Below are 17982 nucleotides of genomic sequence, written 5' to 3'. Positions count from 1 at the left end.
CATGTCTTGGATGATTAGTGACTTTGAGCATGTTTTCATATGTCTCTTAGCCTTCCTTCTGTCTTCTTTCAAAAAGTGTCTATTTAGGTCATTTGCCCTTTTTTTGACTGGGTTGTTTATCTTCCTTTTGTTACGTTGTATAAGTTCCCTGTAAATGTTGGAGATTAAACCCTTATCAGTGATAACATTGGCAAATATGTTCTCCCATGCAGTGGGCTTTCTTGTTGTTTTGTTGATGGTTTCTTTTGCTGTGCAGAAGCTTTTTATTTTGATGTAGTCCCATTTGTTTATTTTCTCTTTAGTTTCCATTGCCTTAGGAGCTGTATCATTAAATATATTGCTACAACAAATGTCTGCTATTTTGCTGCCTGTGGCTTCTTCTAAGATTTTTATGGTTTCCCCTCTTACGTTTAAGTCCTTTATCCCAAATGAGTAGTTCTTAAAGGCTCCAGGTGCAGCACTGGGATCCACCTGTCAGAGGATCTGAGAGGTGACCAGTGTTGTGGGTGCACAGTAAGTGACAGGCAGAGTCGTGTATAATGGACTTGGAGAGCCTGGCAGGGATCATGGTAAAAAGCCTGGATTTTATTCTAGTTCTAGTGAAAAGCTGTTGGAGTGTTTTAAGCAGGAGAGTGATAAATTCTGATTTATGCCTTATAAAAAGATCACTTTGGCTGCTGTGTAGAGAACTGAATATTGGGGGAAGGATGGCAAGAATCGAATAAAGGAAATTGGTTGGCAGCTGTCGCCCTATTCCACTCAAAGAATGGTCCAGAAGTCCTTGGGCTGTGGGATTAGCAGTGGAGGTGGTGAGAAGTAGGAGGCTTCAGAAAATGTTTTGGAAGTAGAGCTGATAGGACTTCCTGGTGGACTCGGGGTGAGGGAGCCCAGGCATCGAGGATGAATCCTAGATCTCTTACTGGAGCAACGCCCTGGAAAGTCAGCTGCCTTGCCCCAAATTCTCTGACTTTTGGAGTGGATTTGTTTGGTTATAAATCGTGTCTCTTTCCCTTCTTGGCTGTCCCTAAACTATGTCAACCCAGATGGAAATCTAGTTCCTTTCCTGGCTTGGCACTCTGTGAGAAATATATCCCGTGCAGTCTTCGGTTTTGTAGCAGATTTTATTAAAAGTTTGGGGAGGTGGAGGAGGTTTACATTGAAGAAATGTAAACAGTTCAAGAATTGATTATCAGATATCTCTGTTCTTTAAAGTCCTTTGATGATATTTTTGAAATTCAGAGAGCAGTATTCTGTCAAATTTCCCTGGCTTACGTTTTTGGATGCTCTTTTCTCTCTCTCTCTCTCTCTCTTTTTTTTTTTTAGAAGAAAAGAAAGCCTCCCATTTTTTTATGCAGTAAAATTTTTCTTTCTCCGGCTCCAACCCTTTGCACATCCAAGAGCAGATTGCTGGGCTGAAGCCGTCCCACCTCAGATTGGTTTCTCCTGTTGGTTCCACCCTAACTTCTTTCTATCTCCCAGAAATCCCTCTGAGTGTCTTGGCCACTAAAGATTAACTTCCCTGTTCTCCACTGTGACTCTGGATTTATTCTCACTTTTATATATCTACTGCTGTTTAGATGGTGTTGGGGGAACAGAACAAAACGTAAATGTAACCAGGCCAGCATGGCTCAGTGGTTGAGCGTTGACCTATGAACCAGGAGGTCATGGTTCAATTCCCGGTTGTGGGGCTTGATCCCCAGTGTGGCAGCCGATCAATGATTCTCTCTCATCGTTGATGTTTCTCTCTCTCTCTCTCTCTCTCTCTCTCTCTCTCTCTCTCTTTCTCTCTCTCTCCTCCCTTCCTCTCTGAAATCAATAAAAAATAAATAATAAAACATAAAAGTAAATGTATGGGTTTTTGAAGCAGAATTTGTGCTCCAGTTTATAAATGTGCATATCCTGTGACCCAAAGATTTAGTTTCTGGGGGTAGATCCTGTGGCCAATTATATTTTCCAAAGATCGTGAAGGCGGTCAGTGTGTTCCCTCTCACATGCTCTTCTGCAGGGTGACCTTGCCAGGCCTCCATCAAGGGCAACTAGGCTTCCTTCTTTCTATTCTGGGAAATAAGAATTGACCTATTTTTAATGGATGGAGAGTGAGGCGATGCCCCCATTTTGGAACAATGGAATAGTTCATTTACATAGTTGCTCTAAAATCCTTCAAGGAAAGCAACCATGCTCCGTTTTCAAGACTGCTGCCACAATTTAAACACCTAAACTTGATTTTCATAGAACCCATTCTTCAGTGGAATCTTGGGACTTTAATAAGAGAAGCCAACATCAGAAACTTATTTCCACACGTGGTCGGCCTCAAAGCAACAAAATGCCCCTGTGCCAATGACGTGGCACTGCTTGGCTTCCTTCTGAACTCGGCACATAATGGTAAGTGAGTGGCTTTATTGAATGTGAGAAGCGAGGTGTTGTATTTTATGACAGCGATGTTTACCGGGTGGTACATGCTAAACGTATAGACACAGGAGTCAACACATTTCCTGAAAACACCTAAGGAGTTACCTTTCATCGCTGCACCCTGTCTACTTGCAAGTGTGATTCACTGTCTTTCTCCCTGTGACTTTTTGCCATTTTGACCTGAGCATCTCTCCGAATTTCCTTTATCCTCTGCCTTCCATGAATGCATCACTTCCTGCCAGGGATGATCCACTGTGATTCTCATCCATCTATTTGAGCATGGCTATTCCTGCCATGAATAAATAGGCCCTGCGCTTCTAAGGTAGCACAGCATTGTTTTATTTATTATGTATCTGCTTTGCCACAACGACTGTAATACTTACTAGGAGCCTTACACATTTCAACGACTAATTGTATTATTCTAGTTGTTTATCTCAGGCCACTGATGACCTCTTGGTCCCCCAAAACCGATAAATATGAAGGTGCAAGTAAATAAATAAATTTTAAAAATAAGAAACAAAATTTTATTACTCATAGTTAATATGTGTATCCACATACAAGTCCAAAGGACTCAACAGAAAAGCTATCAGGACAAATATGGAAGTGCCACAGAATTGAAGGATATAGTAACAATTTATGAAAACCACTCCACCAAAGAAAAAAGACTCTAATTTTTAAAAATTTTATTCAGAAAGTAACAAACCTCAAAAGGTACCAAGAAAGAAACAAAACAAACAAACCGTAAAGAGTTGCAAGGCCTGTTGCGCAGAAATGATAAAAGTTTAACGGAGGCCATAAAAATGACTAAATAAGTAAAATGTTTATGTTCATGAACAGGAACTTCTAGTATTGTAAAGATGTTAATTGTTTATAAATGTATCCATCAATTCAATACAATTCCAAGAAAAATTGCAGCAGTATTTGTGTGTGTGTGTGTGTGTGTGTGTGTGTGTGTGTGTGTGTGAAAATTGACAAGCCACTCCTTGAAATCATATGGGAGAGTGAAGCAACATGAGTAACACAATTTTTAAAAAGAATAAAAAGAACAAAAACTTGCCCTACCATGACTTATTATAAAGTAATCGATTCAAACTATGCATGGGTATAGATAGGGGAAGGCGATTAGACTTGCCCCAACTTTTTTTGCATTTCGAATGGCTTCCAGTCTTTGAGCTCTCCAGCTCGCTGCCTGCTTGTACCGAATTGTCTAGTTAGGAATGTGTCTCTTTCCCCTCTATCTCAATCCCCTCTATCTCAACTCACGGAAGCTCAGTCCTTTTCCGGTTTGTCCTATGGATGCCAGGCTAGGGCCCCTCCTCCTAGTCCTGCCTTACTTCTGTGAGCCACAGGAGAGGGGCTGTGCTTCATGCATTGAGCTCAATCTTGCCACACGAGTGAGAGTCGCAGAGAGAAGGGACAGTCCCTGCTTGTTGGGTCTCTCTCAGCAGATCACCACCAGGTCTCGAGAAAAGAAATCGCTTCAGCAACGTGTTCTTTAGATGAAACCACCCTTCCCCTCCGCTGGCCACCACTGCACTCAAGCCAAAAAGAGGCTCCCACAGTATCAAGCTGCCGCTGCCAAAACTAGCAGTTGGTGAGGCCCTTGTCCAGCCCCCCAGCCGTCAGACCTCATGGAATTAATGGTGGGAACGAGTATCCAGGGGCCCCCTGTGCTCCAGTTTGCACTTGTGACCCGCCTCCTCCTCAGGGACACTCCTCACACACCCGCCATGCCTCTCATCCGAGCTTTATCAGTCACCCAGAAACCTCCATCTCCTAGGTCACCGGCGGTCACCCGCACACACAAACTGTTCTGGCCTCCTTTCATTTCACCCCAAATCTGTCCCTTTCCATCCAGCCAAATCCATTCAGTGGAATTCGTGATCTGTCATCTGTAAACTCCCCAACACTTCTCATCTTTACTCTGAACGCCTCCCTAACTTTCACGCCATAAAGAATAACCTGGCGCCAGAACCGGTTTGGCTCAGTGGATAGAGCGTCGGCCTGCGGACTCAAGGGTCCAGGGTTCATTCCGGTCAAGGGCATGTACCTTGGTTGCGGGCACATCCCCAGTGGGGGGCGTGCAGGAGGCAGCTGATCAATGTTTCTCTCTCATTGATGTTTCTGGCACTCTATCCCTCTCCCTTCCTCTCTGTAAAAAATCAATAAAATATATTTAAAAAAAAAAAAGAATAACCTGGCCATTCCCAGGTAAGTTCTTTCTCCTGTAGCCTCCCTTGCCGCCTCCCCCCCCCCCCAGGGGTCACATGTCTCAGAGCCCAAGGGCAGGGTTGTCGTCCCTGTTCCCTAGGGCTACTTCTTAATAATAATCACTCTTGTCTTCCCCTCTGAAATGCCCAGTTCCTTTGAACGCAGACTTGCCTCCCTCTACAACTTCTTATTGCCAGCCAGTGGTGACCTTCCCATCACTCACTTAGACCCCTGACTTCCTCTCTGCCTACTTTTATCACTATTGTCCCAAAACATGAACGACCCATGCAATACTCAGTTCCAAGGCCTCCTCTCCTTCACTGATCTTCCCCCATCTTACTTCCGTGGTCAACTTCTTGACCTCATTGTCTCTAATAATGTTACTACTCCCAAATCTCCACTTCAAGCCTCTCACACTCTCTATACTGCCTCCCCTTCTTTCAGTCTCCGCCGGTACTCACACTCCAACTTTTCTTTGATTTTATTGAGACTTCACCCTGGGGTCACTCCCACTTTTTTCATTACCCAGAATTTTTCCTTCTTTTTTCACCATCATTTGCTTAGTTCATCCTTATAAATACTTCTGTGACTTCCTCGCCCTTCTCTATCTCCCTTACCTGCATAAACCCGGCTCTGGTTAAAACCACCTCTGTCCCTGCCCTCGAATAGCAGAATATCGCTAGAAAAAAAAAATGTGCACACTAATCCCACTTTAATTCCACCAACTGGCCTGGCGGTAAAATTTGTGATCACAAGTCTCAAGTGGGTACTCGTCACTACCCAGAAACTCTCTCTCTTCCCTGCTATGTTTATTTTCCAACTCGGCAAAATGAGCTTATCACACCCCTTCCCACACTCCAAACCGTCAACATCACCTTCCTTTTCTATTCACTCTCAGCTGCGCCTTTAATACTTGATGTAGAAAATCAAGACTGATCGCAAGGAACTCCATCCTTGTGCCTGCATGTCTGCCATCCCACCTGTATTTGTACTCCCCTGCTTTGTCTCTTTGCCTGTTGCATTGTGGGAAGTGTCTCTGCTGCTATCAAAGGTCACCCCTCACCCCTTGTGTTCCGGAGCCCAGTCCCTGCCCAGCCATCGGAAGAGTCTTGCTCCTGCATCTCACTTGCAAATCTCACCTTTCATGCGTGTTCTCCTTCCGTACGGGATCAGGTCATCAGCATACAAGCACGCTCGGCTGTCCCACAGCTTTAAGCAAAATCTTCACTTATCTCACTTTACTCCCATCCCCCATTTTTCTGTTTTCCCTCAAAGCCAAAAATTCTGGAGAGAATTTATTGCAGATGGCGGCTCCACTGCCCACCACCCATGCATCTTCATTCCACTCCACATCAGACCTGTTCCCACCACTCTACTGACCGGTTCTTCCCAAGACCACCCACCGTCTCCACCTTGCCGGTTCTCTTTCAGCAACATTTGACCCAACTGACCACTCGCTCCTCAAAAACATTGTATTCTCTTGGCTTTCTTGACACCACTTCCGATTGCTTTTATCTTGCCTCTTAGTCACGTCTTAGTTTTCCTGGCTGGCTCCCTTCAGTGTGACCCTAAAATGCTGATGGCCCTCGGGCTTGGTCTTTGGCGTCCTTCCTGAGGTAACCATTTTCTCTCCCTGGGGAACCTAATCCAGTGCCAGGGCTGGTGATGCCATTTTCAGGCTGACAATTCCCACACCTGCATTTCTGGTGCTGACCACACCTTTGAGACCAAACTCCTATACCAGATTGTCGAGTTTACAGTTGCTCTGGATGTCTAATGAGCATCCCCATCCAGAACTCTTGATTCATCTCCTTCTAAAATCTGTTCCTCTCCAATATTCCTCTTCCTGGTTAATATCCAGTTACTCAAAAGTAGAATCTAGGACACATTCTTGTCTGCTCGGACTCTCCTGACATTCCAGGATGGTGCTCTACCCAGCGTCTATCCCTAAGGTGACCGCTCTTCACCTCCACTGCAATCTGATCTCAAATCAACAGTGTTTTCCCACGAGACTGATTGACAGCCTCTTAAGTGGTCTCCCCCTTTTCTAGTCGTGTCCCAGTACACTCACCCTCCGTACAGCCGCCAGAGTCATCTTCTCAAATGTCAGTCAACGCACATCACTTACAAACTTCCCTTTGCCCATTAGAATAAAATCCAAGCTCTTCACAATGGTCTACTCAGCCTCTTTAAACCTGGGATACGCCAGAACCGGTTTGGCTCAGTGGATAGAGTCAACAGTGTTTTCCCACGAGGCTAATTGACAGCCTCTTAAGTGGTCTCCCCCTTTTCTAGTCTTGTCCCAGTACACTCACCCTCCGTACAGCCGCCAGAGTCATCTTCTCAAATGTCAGTCAACTCACATCACTTACAAACTTCCCTTTGCCCATTAGAATAAAATCCAAGCTCTTCACAATGGTCTACTCGGCCTCTTTAAACCTGGGATACAGTTGTGGCCAGTTTGCCAGAGATAGTAGCCTGTGACTTAATTTTTAGTCTAAAATATTAACCAGAAGGAAGCACGAGCTATTTCTGAGCTTCACTGGAGTCTGGTCATGTAATATCATGCTAGACACCTATTATCACCCCCACTTAGAATATAGTGTACTGTTATCTGTAGAACTAAATTTGGTGTTTAGAAAGGCAAAGCTTATCTTTAGCTTTTCTCTTCCTGGAAAAAGTAGATGGTACTAACACTTCTGTCTACATCTTTCCCTATACAGAAAAGAGCCAAGAGTTTAAATGCATTCTTTACAATATGGCTGGTCCCACATTCGTTTTTTTGAAAACAAAGTATATATATTAGATTATCAACTGTCTTCAGACCCCCTGTACTCCACTCTCCTGAACCCCCAATCATTATGACTTTTGACTCGACTTCAAATCTACATTCCACGTTTAAAAAACAAAAGGCTCGCAACGTTCCTAGCGGCGGCCAGGAAAGGTGGGATCAGAGAACAATGTGCTTTGGGTGTTTGCAATATGTTTGGTCTTTTTTTTTTTTTTCTTTTTTAAAAGATAATTCTTTATTGTTTAAACTGCAGTGGTTCTCAACCTTCTGGCCCCCCCCCTTTTTTTTTTCTTTTTTTCTTTTTTATTGCTTAAAGCATTACAAAGGGTATTAAAAACAGGTTCTCATGAGGCATTAGCAAATATTTTTCTATTTCTAAAATCACAAATATTAAAGTAAATCCAACATAATTTCTCCTCTCGGGGAGTTTACATTTTAATTTTTTTCTTTAGAGTTTTTTTTTTTTATTGTTTACTGAAATTGTACTAATGATATAGGGACATATTAATGCTCAGAAGGATTTTAGGAAGGAAAAACTCTTCATCTACTCTTTTAGGTTCAGTCCCAGGGGGTCTGAATTAGACTCTCAAAGGTTACCAGGAGAAAAGGAATGTCGTTTTTATTAATATTTACATTCAACGGAGTTCACAGAAAATAAGTGAATGAAACTCCAAGTAGTGGTTAAACTCAGAAGTTTATGTACCATTTGAACCAAGGAAAGGATGATAAAATGGAGGGAAGTGACTAGAAAGTAAGCGGGGGGACTAATAAGAGTTATTTTGTAAGGTCTGTTTACACAAACCTGTCTCAGTGTCGACGCATCTGTCTAGTGATCAGAGCGTTCTTCTCTTTCTGGTACAATGGGGCACCTTTCTCACGGGAAAATGTATGCCCTGCTTTTAGGCAGAAAAGGGGAAGATAGAGAACTCTTCTTGCATCTATTGCTTTCAGTTGCCTTCAACTCAAAATAATCCTGATGGCAAAGTGGCATGTTTTGGGGTGGCATATTCTGACCCCACTTCCATATAAAACAAAATACTTAATAATTAAACCAGATGGTTGGCTAACATCCTGTGGCATAACCTGAAGTGATTTCATCTTTCCAGTGCTTGGGGGAGTGAGATGCAATCTGAGGGGAGTGGAGGGCAGAGAATGGGTTGGAAGGTAGAGCAGGCTCTGGCCCATGAAGACCTAGCACCATGGAAGTGAGTTACTCGTTTTGCCTTAATTTTCCTTCCCTCTCATGATAGGTGTTTACATAGGCCTCAGCTTTTCCGGATTTTGGCTTTATGCTGATACCCTGTGGTATAACCTGACAGAGATTATCTATTCCAAAGTTGGAGAAGGTAAATCCTCTAACAGTGCTCTCATCTTCAGCATTTCCTCTATATCAACATTTGATCACTATTTCACCTTTTCCTCACTTTATAATCCATGGCATAATTTCTTCCTTTAGGACATACAGAGCTTTCAGTGGTGGATATGGTTTTAACAAATCATTTCTTAGTTATCCTCACCTCTTTGGGACTTTTTGTAAGTGGAGATCTTCGTCGTCCATCAAACTCTGATCTAAAGGTACATGAACAGCTTTGTAATGAATAGTTAACCTTAAATGCCTTTCATGACATAAAGTAGAAACACTGAATTCTTGAATTATATGTGGTATATCTTAAAATTGAAATGCTTCTTCCTTTTGAAAAATGTAAAAGCATAATACAGTGACTTCTTCCTTTGCCTTATTATTAATATTGTGTTGAATATTTTGAAATGGTGCTAGTGTTGTTACTATACCAATTTATAGTAAGTTTTAAATACATATAAGTAGAAAACTATCTATCTACCTACCTATCTATCTATAGTTACATATATTCCCAAAATGCTTTAGGGTGATTTGTAATGAATATTATATTACAAAGTAACATAAATTAAAGTAACTCTTGGGATTGAGAGAAGGGAATATATATTTTGGTGAAGATATACAATATACATAGCATGAAATTCTTAAGCATGTTAATGAGTACCTCTCAAAAATTACCACAACAGAAATAAGAGTAGTAATAAAGATTTAGGAACAGTAGAAGAAAAGATAAGAGTAAGTATGGAAAGGGCAATTGTATTGGTTGAGAAGTAGGTATTTCTTCGGCGTGGTAATTATTACCTTTCTTCAGCTATACAAATATTCACAGCCGCCCCGCTTTCTTCACTCTCTCTGAGAAAGTACCATTTGTTGCTCAGACAATCAATCTGGCCTTCCACGTGCTTATCATGGGATTGCTGAAGCAGAGAGTTGTAGATGCCAGGAACAGTGACTCGAGTTCAAAGTACAGAGGGCCTGACCCAGGGGCTGCACTGGGCTGGGCAGAAGGAGGCCATGGAGAAAATGACAGTTTAGGGTGTGTCTCCCTAATCCCACGTGGGTGACAGACTCCGTGTATTTCCACACACTTCTTCACCCCTCCATTTAAATCATCTGCAGATGGGGTTTCGATCCCAAATCCTTTCTGGAATTAAGTTAAGGTATAAATCAGTGATGGCGAACCTTTTGAGCTCGGCGTGTCAGCATTTTGAAAAACCCTAACTTAACTCTGGTGCCGTGTCACATATAGAAATTTTTTGATATTTGCCACCATAGTAAAACAAAGACTTATATTTTTGATATTTATTTTATATATTTAAATGCCATTTAACAAAGAAAAATCAACCAAAAAAATGAGTTCGTGTGTCACTTCTGACACGCGTGTCATAGGGTCGCCATCACTGGTATAAATTAATCAAATGGTGAAACAAGGCAAAGACCGAAGAGGAAATCAGTGTGACTCTCCTAACTGCTGGGATATAAAGGAAACATTGCATTGAGTGTCATTTACATTGCTGCGGTTTGTTATGCCTTTTCCTATCGAGCAAAAATTAAAGTGCCTTTTCTTTTCCTTCTAGTTTTCAAGGGCAGACTTTTGTGGTTTTGAAAGGGTAAGAAGCTTTACATTTCCAAGGGTTGGTTAAAAGATATGTTTCCTTGGTGCCCTAAGAGATGAGGTGCAAGGCAAGAATTCACAATATAGATTATCCCTGTTACTATAATATTATTTATCATTTGAGCTAAAATATATATATATTGTATTTCTACCAACTGTCAAGCAATGATTCCTCCTCTGTTTCCAAGGGAAAAGTGCCCACCTTGTCTCAGAGGCCACCCCCGCCCCTGCTGACCAGGATGGTTGTGGGTGGTCAGGTGTTTTCTGCACAGGGCGCCCAGTTGAAAAGAGAGTGGGCCTGAAATCTGGCTAACTCTGTACGCCCCATCCATCTGCCCCATGCAGGTCTGTGCCTACCTGGAGAAAGTCACTGTCTAATTTGCACGAAAGGCGGTATAAGCTAGACACACCTCTGTGTCTGGCTTTTTGTGGGGATCTTATTCCATCAGTTATCTTCCCTCTCTGCTACAAGGTCAAGTGTCATGATTCAATAGGTCATTTCCATCAACATATAAGCCTGCTTTCGTTTGGAAAGCACAACAGAAATGTTGAGTATTCCTAGCCTTTTGCCAATGTCCCCTTCTCAATCCTTCCACATACATGCAGGCATGCTCAAGCGTGAAGTTATTCTTAAAAACGATAAGGATTTACCTTTAGATAAGACCTTTTTTATAATGGCCGAAGGAAGGGGGGTAAGAATGGGATGCCCGTGGCTGTTTGGGCAGGTTGGAAGGGGTTACTACTTGATGACTTATTCATTTACTTATTCATCCATTCTGCAAATATTTGTGGAGTACTTTCTATGGTCTATACTTTTTTAGACAAGAAGAATTCCATAATGAATAAGACACAGTCCCTGCTCTCAAGGAGCTCACCATTCTACTAAGGGAGATAGATCATAAACAAGCACACAAACAAATGCATAAAATGATTGCAGATAGTAATCAGGGCTTATTGAAATGAAAACAGGTCATTAAAGCAGGTAAACCGAGAGTGAAGGGAAGATAGTATTCTACTTTAAATAGGGTGATGATAGCAGACCTCTCCAAGGAGGTGAAATTTAAGCAGACGCTTGAATGACTTGAGGAAGCACATTCAGACAGAGGTAATACTAAGTACAAAGATGCTAAGTTGAGAAATTGGTTTAGTAGAAATAGCGGAGACTTCGGGCCGCTTCTTCAAGGATACAATTCTAACTTGTGTGAAACATACAAGATCCTTCAGGGTCAAGGCCTTCCCTACCTTCTTCATTCCTGTCATGCCTACCCCTCACCTCAAGCCATTCTTGCAAGCCATTAGCTTCATTCTCAGGAAGTTTTCTCCAAATGTGAGTAAGAATAGCCACCAGGTTCACAAGCCCTTGGTTTACCAGTCCCAACAGGAATACAGGATCTCTTTCCCAGTAGTTCCTTCAAGTTTCAGGACAGACTCATTAACCTGCTTTGGATCATGTGTTCATTCCTGACCAATCCTTGTGACTTGGAGTCAGACCTGGGTCATGAGCTCATCCTCCGGAATGAAGTCAACATGATCTGATGAAATCATCCCATAGATACTGACTGGGCTCTTACCTGTTTGATTCCAGGTAGGAGATAAATAAAAAGAAATCTAAAAAGGAAGAAAAGGAGTAAGTCAGGGCCCAATGAAGTTTCTATATTAATTGCTCAGGTATTATAATGATAACTACAGTGTCCTGCAAACCTGAAGATTTATATAAGAACTCAAAAGTTTCATTTAGGACAACACCTTACCACACCATTCAAATAAATTGTTTATTCTGTTTTAAAAGCCTATTTTGTTTGTTTAGCAGTTGTGTTGAGATATAATACACGTCGCATAAAATTCACCCGTTTAAAGTGTAAATTCCAGTGGGCATCAGTATAATCACCGAGTTGTGCAACCATTATCACGATCTTAAATTGGGATTTTCATGCCCAGATTATTATACAGATTTTATTACTGACCTCTAAAAATGCAAGGAGGTCTCTCTTTTGTTTCAACAATAATTTGTAAGTCAGAATCTTCCTATAACAAAAAAACCATCTCAAAGTCTTGCACCTAATTCACATCCAACGTTATACAATCTCACTTTCTGGAAAGCTTCTCTCTTATGACCAATTTTTTAAAACCTATATTTTTGTGGCTTTTTTCTTATTGCTTCTCGCCCCTGTCAGGCTTCTGTGGAGAGTCCTTAAGCCTGGCTACAGCTAATGAAGAAGAGAAGATAAGCATGTGACCCACCGTGACTGTGGTGAAAGGCTAATAATTTCTCTAGCTTCCAAAAGACTAGTTCAGAAGGCATCTACCATCAACACACGCTAATTCAGATGAAATTTCTTTTTATTCCTCTGTGTGTGGGTGTGTGTTTATTCCCGTGTGTGTGTGTGTGTGTGTGTGTGTGTGTGTTGTTCAAAGGCATTATTCTTGTTTCGTGTCCTCCTTCTACAACCTTTTATTTGCATATATTTCTCTCTTTATTTGCCTCACATTCCTGAAATATTGAACTTTTAAATTTTTCAAAGATTTTGTAATTTATATCTTAAGTCCACAAAATGCCTAAATGATATTTTTATTTATTTGTGTAGGGTGACTATGCCAAAGGAAAATTGTGGTATAATGAAAGATGTTTTGCTAACAGAGAACACTTTGAAGGTAAATTTTAGGTAAAGCGATATTAACAGGCTTTTTTCCCCCAATATGAATAGCACATATAGATGAAATGAAACGACCAAATGAAAATAGAATAAAATGTAAAGATAGGTTTGTTTTGTGTAAGTTCATGGCTTAAAACTAAGGAGAGCAATTCAGTTAAATCTGAAACAACAGACATGTCCTGATAGATGTGCAAGAAAATTGATTCTCATATATTTAATGATACATTTAGAAATATAGATACTGCTTGTAATTTCTATACCTTTATATTTTATAGTTGACTATGTTACTGTCACCTTTGAGAGAAACAGGACTTTAAGTGAGGTATGGCATTGAATATTTTACAAGGTAAGAAGTTCTATTGTGCGTGATTTTTATGGGTTGTTATTCATCTAAAACAATAGCAGTTCTACGGCCTGAAAGGCTTAACAACTCCTCTTTGCTCCCGATGGCACCTCTCCGTGGGTCTAATGGTGATTACCTGGTTATGTTCAATCTAGACCTGCACAGTGGTTCCAGAAAAACAACCTGTGCCAGAAAGGGATGCTTTCTGAACTCACATCCCCCAGAAGAGAAGCACAGACATGAAAGATTTAACACTCTTATTTGTAGCCAGTGATTAGTTTATTTGCTTAAGAGGACTAATTAGAACTTATATGTCAAAAACAACCTTCACTTGTCCTTTCTCTTTTTGCAGGCAAGCTCTTGTTTTTATGGGAGAGAGCCATTTCTTGAATGGTTACCTTGCTTACCTCAGTTTGCAAAAGGAATGAAAATTGCCCCTTCAACTATAATAACATTTCTGGTTGACCAAGATCATAGTTCTGGAGTGTACCTCTTACAAAACCAGGTATGCCTTACGGCCTGAAAGGGATTGCTCTTGATGCTACAACCATGAAAATTTAACTAAGTAAAACTATTTCCGAGGTCTTGTTATCTTCGGCAGTAGAAATTGACAAAATTAGCTACAGCAAAATGATTTATGGCTGATAATATAGATTAGGACACTTTAGAGGTTTCTTGCCTCCGATTGGCATTCAGTTTGATGAAAATGGAAAATATGATGCTATTTGCATAATGATTCTTCTTTGCTTATCCTCCAAGAATATAAACTGAGTTAGGTCTATAGAAATGTAAGGTTTCATAAAAGTGGTTAGTTTAGATTAACAAATAATGGAACTAAGTTGCCACAGATCTCTATTTCCTATTCCAAAAGGTCTTAACCTCAACTGTGAATTAGAGCCATTAAAAACATATATAAGCCTTAGCTGGTTTGGCTCAGCGTCGGCCTGCTGATGGAAGGGTCCCGGGTTCGATTCCGGTCAAGGGCACATGCCCTAGTTGTAGGCTCAATCCCCAGTGGGGGACATGCAGGAGGCAGCCAATCAATGATTCTCTCTCATCATTGGTGTTTCTATCTTTCTCTCCCTCTCCCTTTCTCTCTGTAGTTAATAAAAATATATTTTAAAAAAACATATATAAGTTCAGCCCTACCCTTTGATTTTAGGAAGAAAAAAAATAATTTTGCCTACCCTCTTAAGTTCAGTAAGCAGGGTCCTTTAAATTAAACTGACAAAAGAGAGTAATAGGAGAAAAGAAAACTATTTATGTGTGTAGCACATCTATAGGCAGGTACAAGTCAGTGATGAATAACTCAAAAAGGTGGTTAAAATTGTAAGGTTATATACCATCCTAATAAATTAAGGGGGGTGATAAAAGCACTTAAAGAAAAACAAATGAAAAGATAATGGCTTTGCAGGAGATAATAAAGTGTATTTATATAGGTACTAGAGGCTGAGTGCACAACATTCATGCACTGGGGGGAGGTGTCCCTCAGCACAGCCTGCACCTTCTCCAATCTGGGACCCCTCGGGAGATATCCGACTCACAGGGATCGGACCTAAACCGGCAGTCGGACATCCCTCTCACAATCCGGGACTGCTGGCTCCTAACCGCTCGCCTGCCTGCCTGATTGCCCCTAACTGCTTCTGTCTGCCAGCCTGATCACCCGCTAACCACTCCCCTGCCAGCCTGATTAACAACTAACTGCTCCCCTGGCGGGGCCAAACACCCCAGACTGCCCTTTTTTGGGGGGGGGGACAACCAACCAAACTTTCTTTTTGTGGAGGAAAAAAAAAAAAACCCCCCCCCCCCCCCGGGGAACTGCAAGCCTGGTCCCCCACAACTGCCCTCCTCTGCTGACCAATTTGCTTCTGATTGGTTGGTTTCTATGCCAGTCAGCGTGAAAAGCTCCACCTCTTAGGCAGCAATTGGCTCCTCACAGTTGATCCAGATTTAGTTCTGATTGGTCGGTTTCTATGCCAGTCAGCGTCTCTGGGCCTATCAACGGGGCCTGATCAGAAAGGCAGGCCTGATCAGCAGCCCCAGGGGAGGCCTGGAGAGAAATGGAGGCCCGGCTGCTGGCCAGGCCCGGAGCTAAAGCGAGAGGCAAGTGCTGATCAACAGCTGCCACAGAGGCTATGAATCAGACCCTGCTTCTCTCTTCAGGCCTCTCTCTGGGCCTGATTCGCAGCCCCCTCAGCAGTCAGTGCTGGGTCACCATGCCTGCAGCCATAGCAGTCAGCGCTGACTGCAGGACTGACTTCCAGTTGGTCGAGCCTCCCCCTTGGTTGCAGATGTGATGGGCCCAGGGTTTTTATATATTAAGATGAGTGGTCTTTCTATCTTCTTAAGCTTATAAATCTTCCATGAAGGGAGGAATTGGGGTAGGTTTTATTCATATTCTCCCTTCTGGGAGGACATCCGCCCTGAAGAGGAATTGGTGGTGATCTTATTTCTCAAAGTTGCTGCTTTTAGTCAGATAAAAGAAGGCCTTTTTCCTGCATCTGTTGAATCTCAGATGTCTTCCACTTAAAATCATCTTTATAACAAAGTGGCATATGTTGGGGTGCATATTCTGATCCTCTTCCGGATCATGATCCAATAGAATTGGAGTGTGGCCCAGGGGTCCACACTTTTAAAACATAGTTTGAAGTGATAGTTATGAGCCTGGGCATTGGAGTCTTTCTGCTGAGTTCAGTCATTCTGCCATTTAATATAGAACCTTGGACAAATTATTTAATCTTCTAAACTTCGTGTTCAACAGCCATTAAGTGGATGTATAGTGGGGAAGGCAGAGTAAAGAGATGTCAGTGGTTGCTAATCCTTCCAGTTCTAGGCTTTGTTAGGGGTCCCTATCTTAGTCAACATCTGAGTAACAGGAAACTCTAAAAATTGTGACATAGACTAGTATGACTAATGGAAAAATTCTGATGATTGCTCATGCTTTATTTCTAGAAAGAGACCTCTGTCTCTGTGCACATCCTAGAAAATAACAAACCAAGATTAAAAGAAAAATTTCCACGTTTCACATTTCCTCCATCATTCTCTTCTCCTGTTGGGATGAAATTCCATCCACGAAGCCATTTACTGTACGTCTATGGCAATCAGGTGCGTAAACGTGACATTTCACTTGATGTGGGTATGAATCATGCTGAGTGGTTATACATCAAGTAAAAAATTGTCACTGGTGATCAGGAAGGTGGAAAGCCCGATGAAGAGTGATTGAGAGAAGCCCTGGCCAGTTTTTCTCAGTGGTTAGAATGTCGGCCCTCAGATTGAAGGGTCTCGGGTTCAATTCCGGTCAGAGGTACGTACCTCACTTGCAGGTTCTACGGGGAGCCTGCGGAGGCAACCAATCCGTATGTGTCTCTCACATTGATGTTTCTCTCTGTCTCTATGCCTCCCTTCCACTCTCTCTAAAAATAAATGGAAAAATATCCTTGGGTGAGGATTAACAAAAAAATAAATAAGGGAGCCTGAGAGGAGAGGAATCTGAGACAATGAATACAAACGCCTTTGCAACATTTTGCTGAAAAGTGGAGCAGTGAAATAAGGCTATGTTTGAAGGAAGAAGGGTGTTTAAGAGAAAAAGTTCTTTTTTTTTAATGATTGGAGAAATTATGTTGTGTGCTGATGGGAATTATTCAATAGGAGGGGGAAATTGATCATGTAGGAAAGAGAGAGAGAGGAAAGATTTCTGGAGTGATGGATATTTCTAAATGGGTGAGAGAAGAGGCGATCTATGCACTAGTGGAGAGGTTGGTCTTTGGAGGAGAATTATCCTACCGCAACAGGGGGGAGGAAGAGTTTATGGATTTAAAACTGGTAGGTGGCCGAAACCGGTTTGGCTCAGTGGATAGAGAGTCGGCCTGCGGACTGAAAGGTCCCGGGTTCGATTCCGGTCAGGGGCATGTACCTGGGTTGCGGGCACATCCCCAGTGGGAGATGTGCAGGAGGCAGCTGATCAATGTTTCTCTCTCATCTATGTTTCTAACTCTCTATCTCTCTCCCTTCTTCTCTGTAAGAAATCAATAAAATATATTTAAAAAAAATAAAAAAAAAATAAAACTGGTAGGTGGGTAGATGTGGTAATGGAAGCATGTGGGAATTATTTTATCAATAAAAAAAATCAAAGTCATTATTTGAGAGGGAGGAGGGAGGAAAAATGTTGGGGGTTTGAGGAAAGAGAGAACAGAGTAGAATGTTTGCCTAGGAAGAGGGGGGGATGAACTAAGGGAATACAGTGTTTGTGCCCATGATTTAAAGTATGACCAGTGCATTATTATTGCATGTTGTTCTCCATGTTCAATTGTGGGGGTATACACATAGGACAGAAGACAGAGAGTTGTATTTAACGAATGTTGGGAGTTCTACCAAAAATTTATTTATAAGAAGTAAAAGAGTGGAAGAAGATAAAAATCAAAAAAAGCAAGGAACAAAAAAAGTAAAGAGTGTACAGATGGGGAATGCAATAAGGTCAAGAAAGAAATAAGTCTTAAAGATTAAAAAGTAGAAAACAAACTTCTAAAGATATGATAAAAAGATATGATGGGAGAGTAATTTCCACAACATTTTAGGAAAGCAATTTGGCATATTATCATCCTG

At 41.7% G+C, this 17982-nt stretch overlaps 1 protein-coding gene across 1 annotated transcript in view; it reads left to right on the top strand.

The window, feature by feature from the left end:
• Positions 1–17982, top strand: part of CATSPERB (cation channel sperm associated auxiliary subunit beta) — a 103488-nt gene that overhangs the window by 19980 nt on the left and 65526 nt on the right. The window contains exons 6-13 of the mRNA XM_014445536.2: positions 2233–2382; positions 8662–8757; positions 8868–8986; positions 10346–10378; positions 12969–13035; positions 13313–13359; positions 13733–13897; positions 16339–16485. Coding sequence (XP_014301022.2) covers positions 2233–2382; positions 8662–8757; positions 8868–8986; positions 10346–10378; positions 12969–13035; positions 13313–13359; positions 13733–13897; positions 16339–16485 — 824 coding nt within the window. The remainder of the gene's footprint in view (positions 1–2232; positions 2383–8661; positions 8758–8867; positions 8987–10345; positions 10379–12968; positions 13036–13312; positions 13360–13732; positions 13898–16338; positions 16486–17982) is intronic.

Source organism: Myotis lucifugus, unplaced genomic scaffold (genome assembly GCF_000147115.1).
Source record: "Myotis lucifugus unplaced genomic scaffold, Myoluc2.0 scaffold_463, whole genome shotgun sequence".
Lineage (NCBI taxonomy): Eukaryota > Metazoa > Chordata > Mammalia > Chiroptera > Vespertilionidae > Myotis > Myotis lucifugus.
Note: the sequence above shows the minus strand (reverse complement) of the source record. Positions and strands in the feature narration are given on the sequence as shown.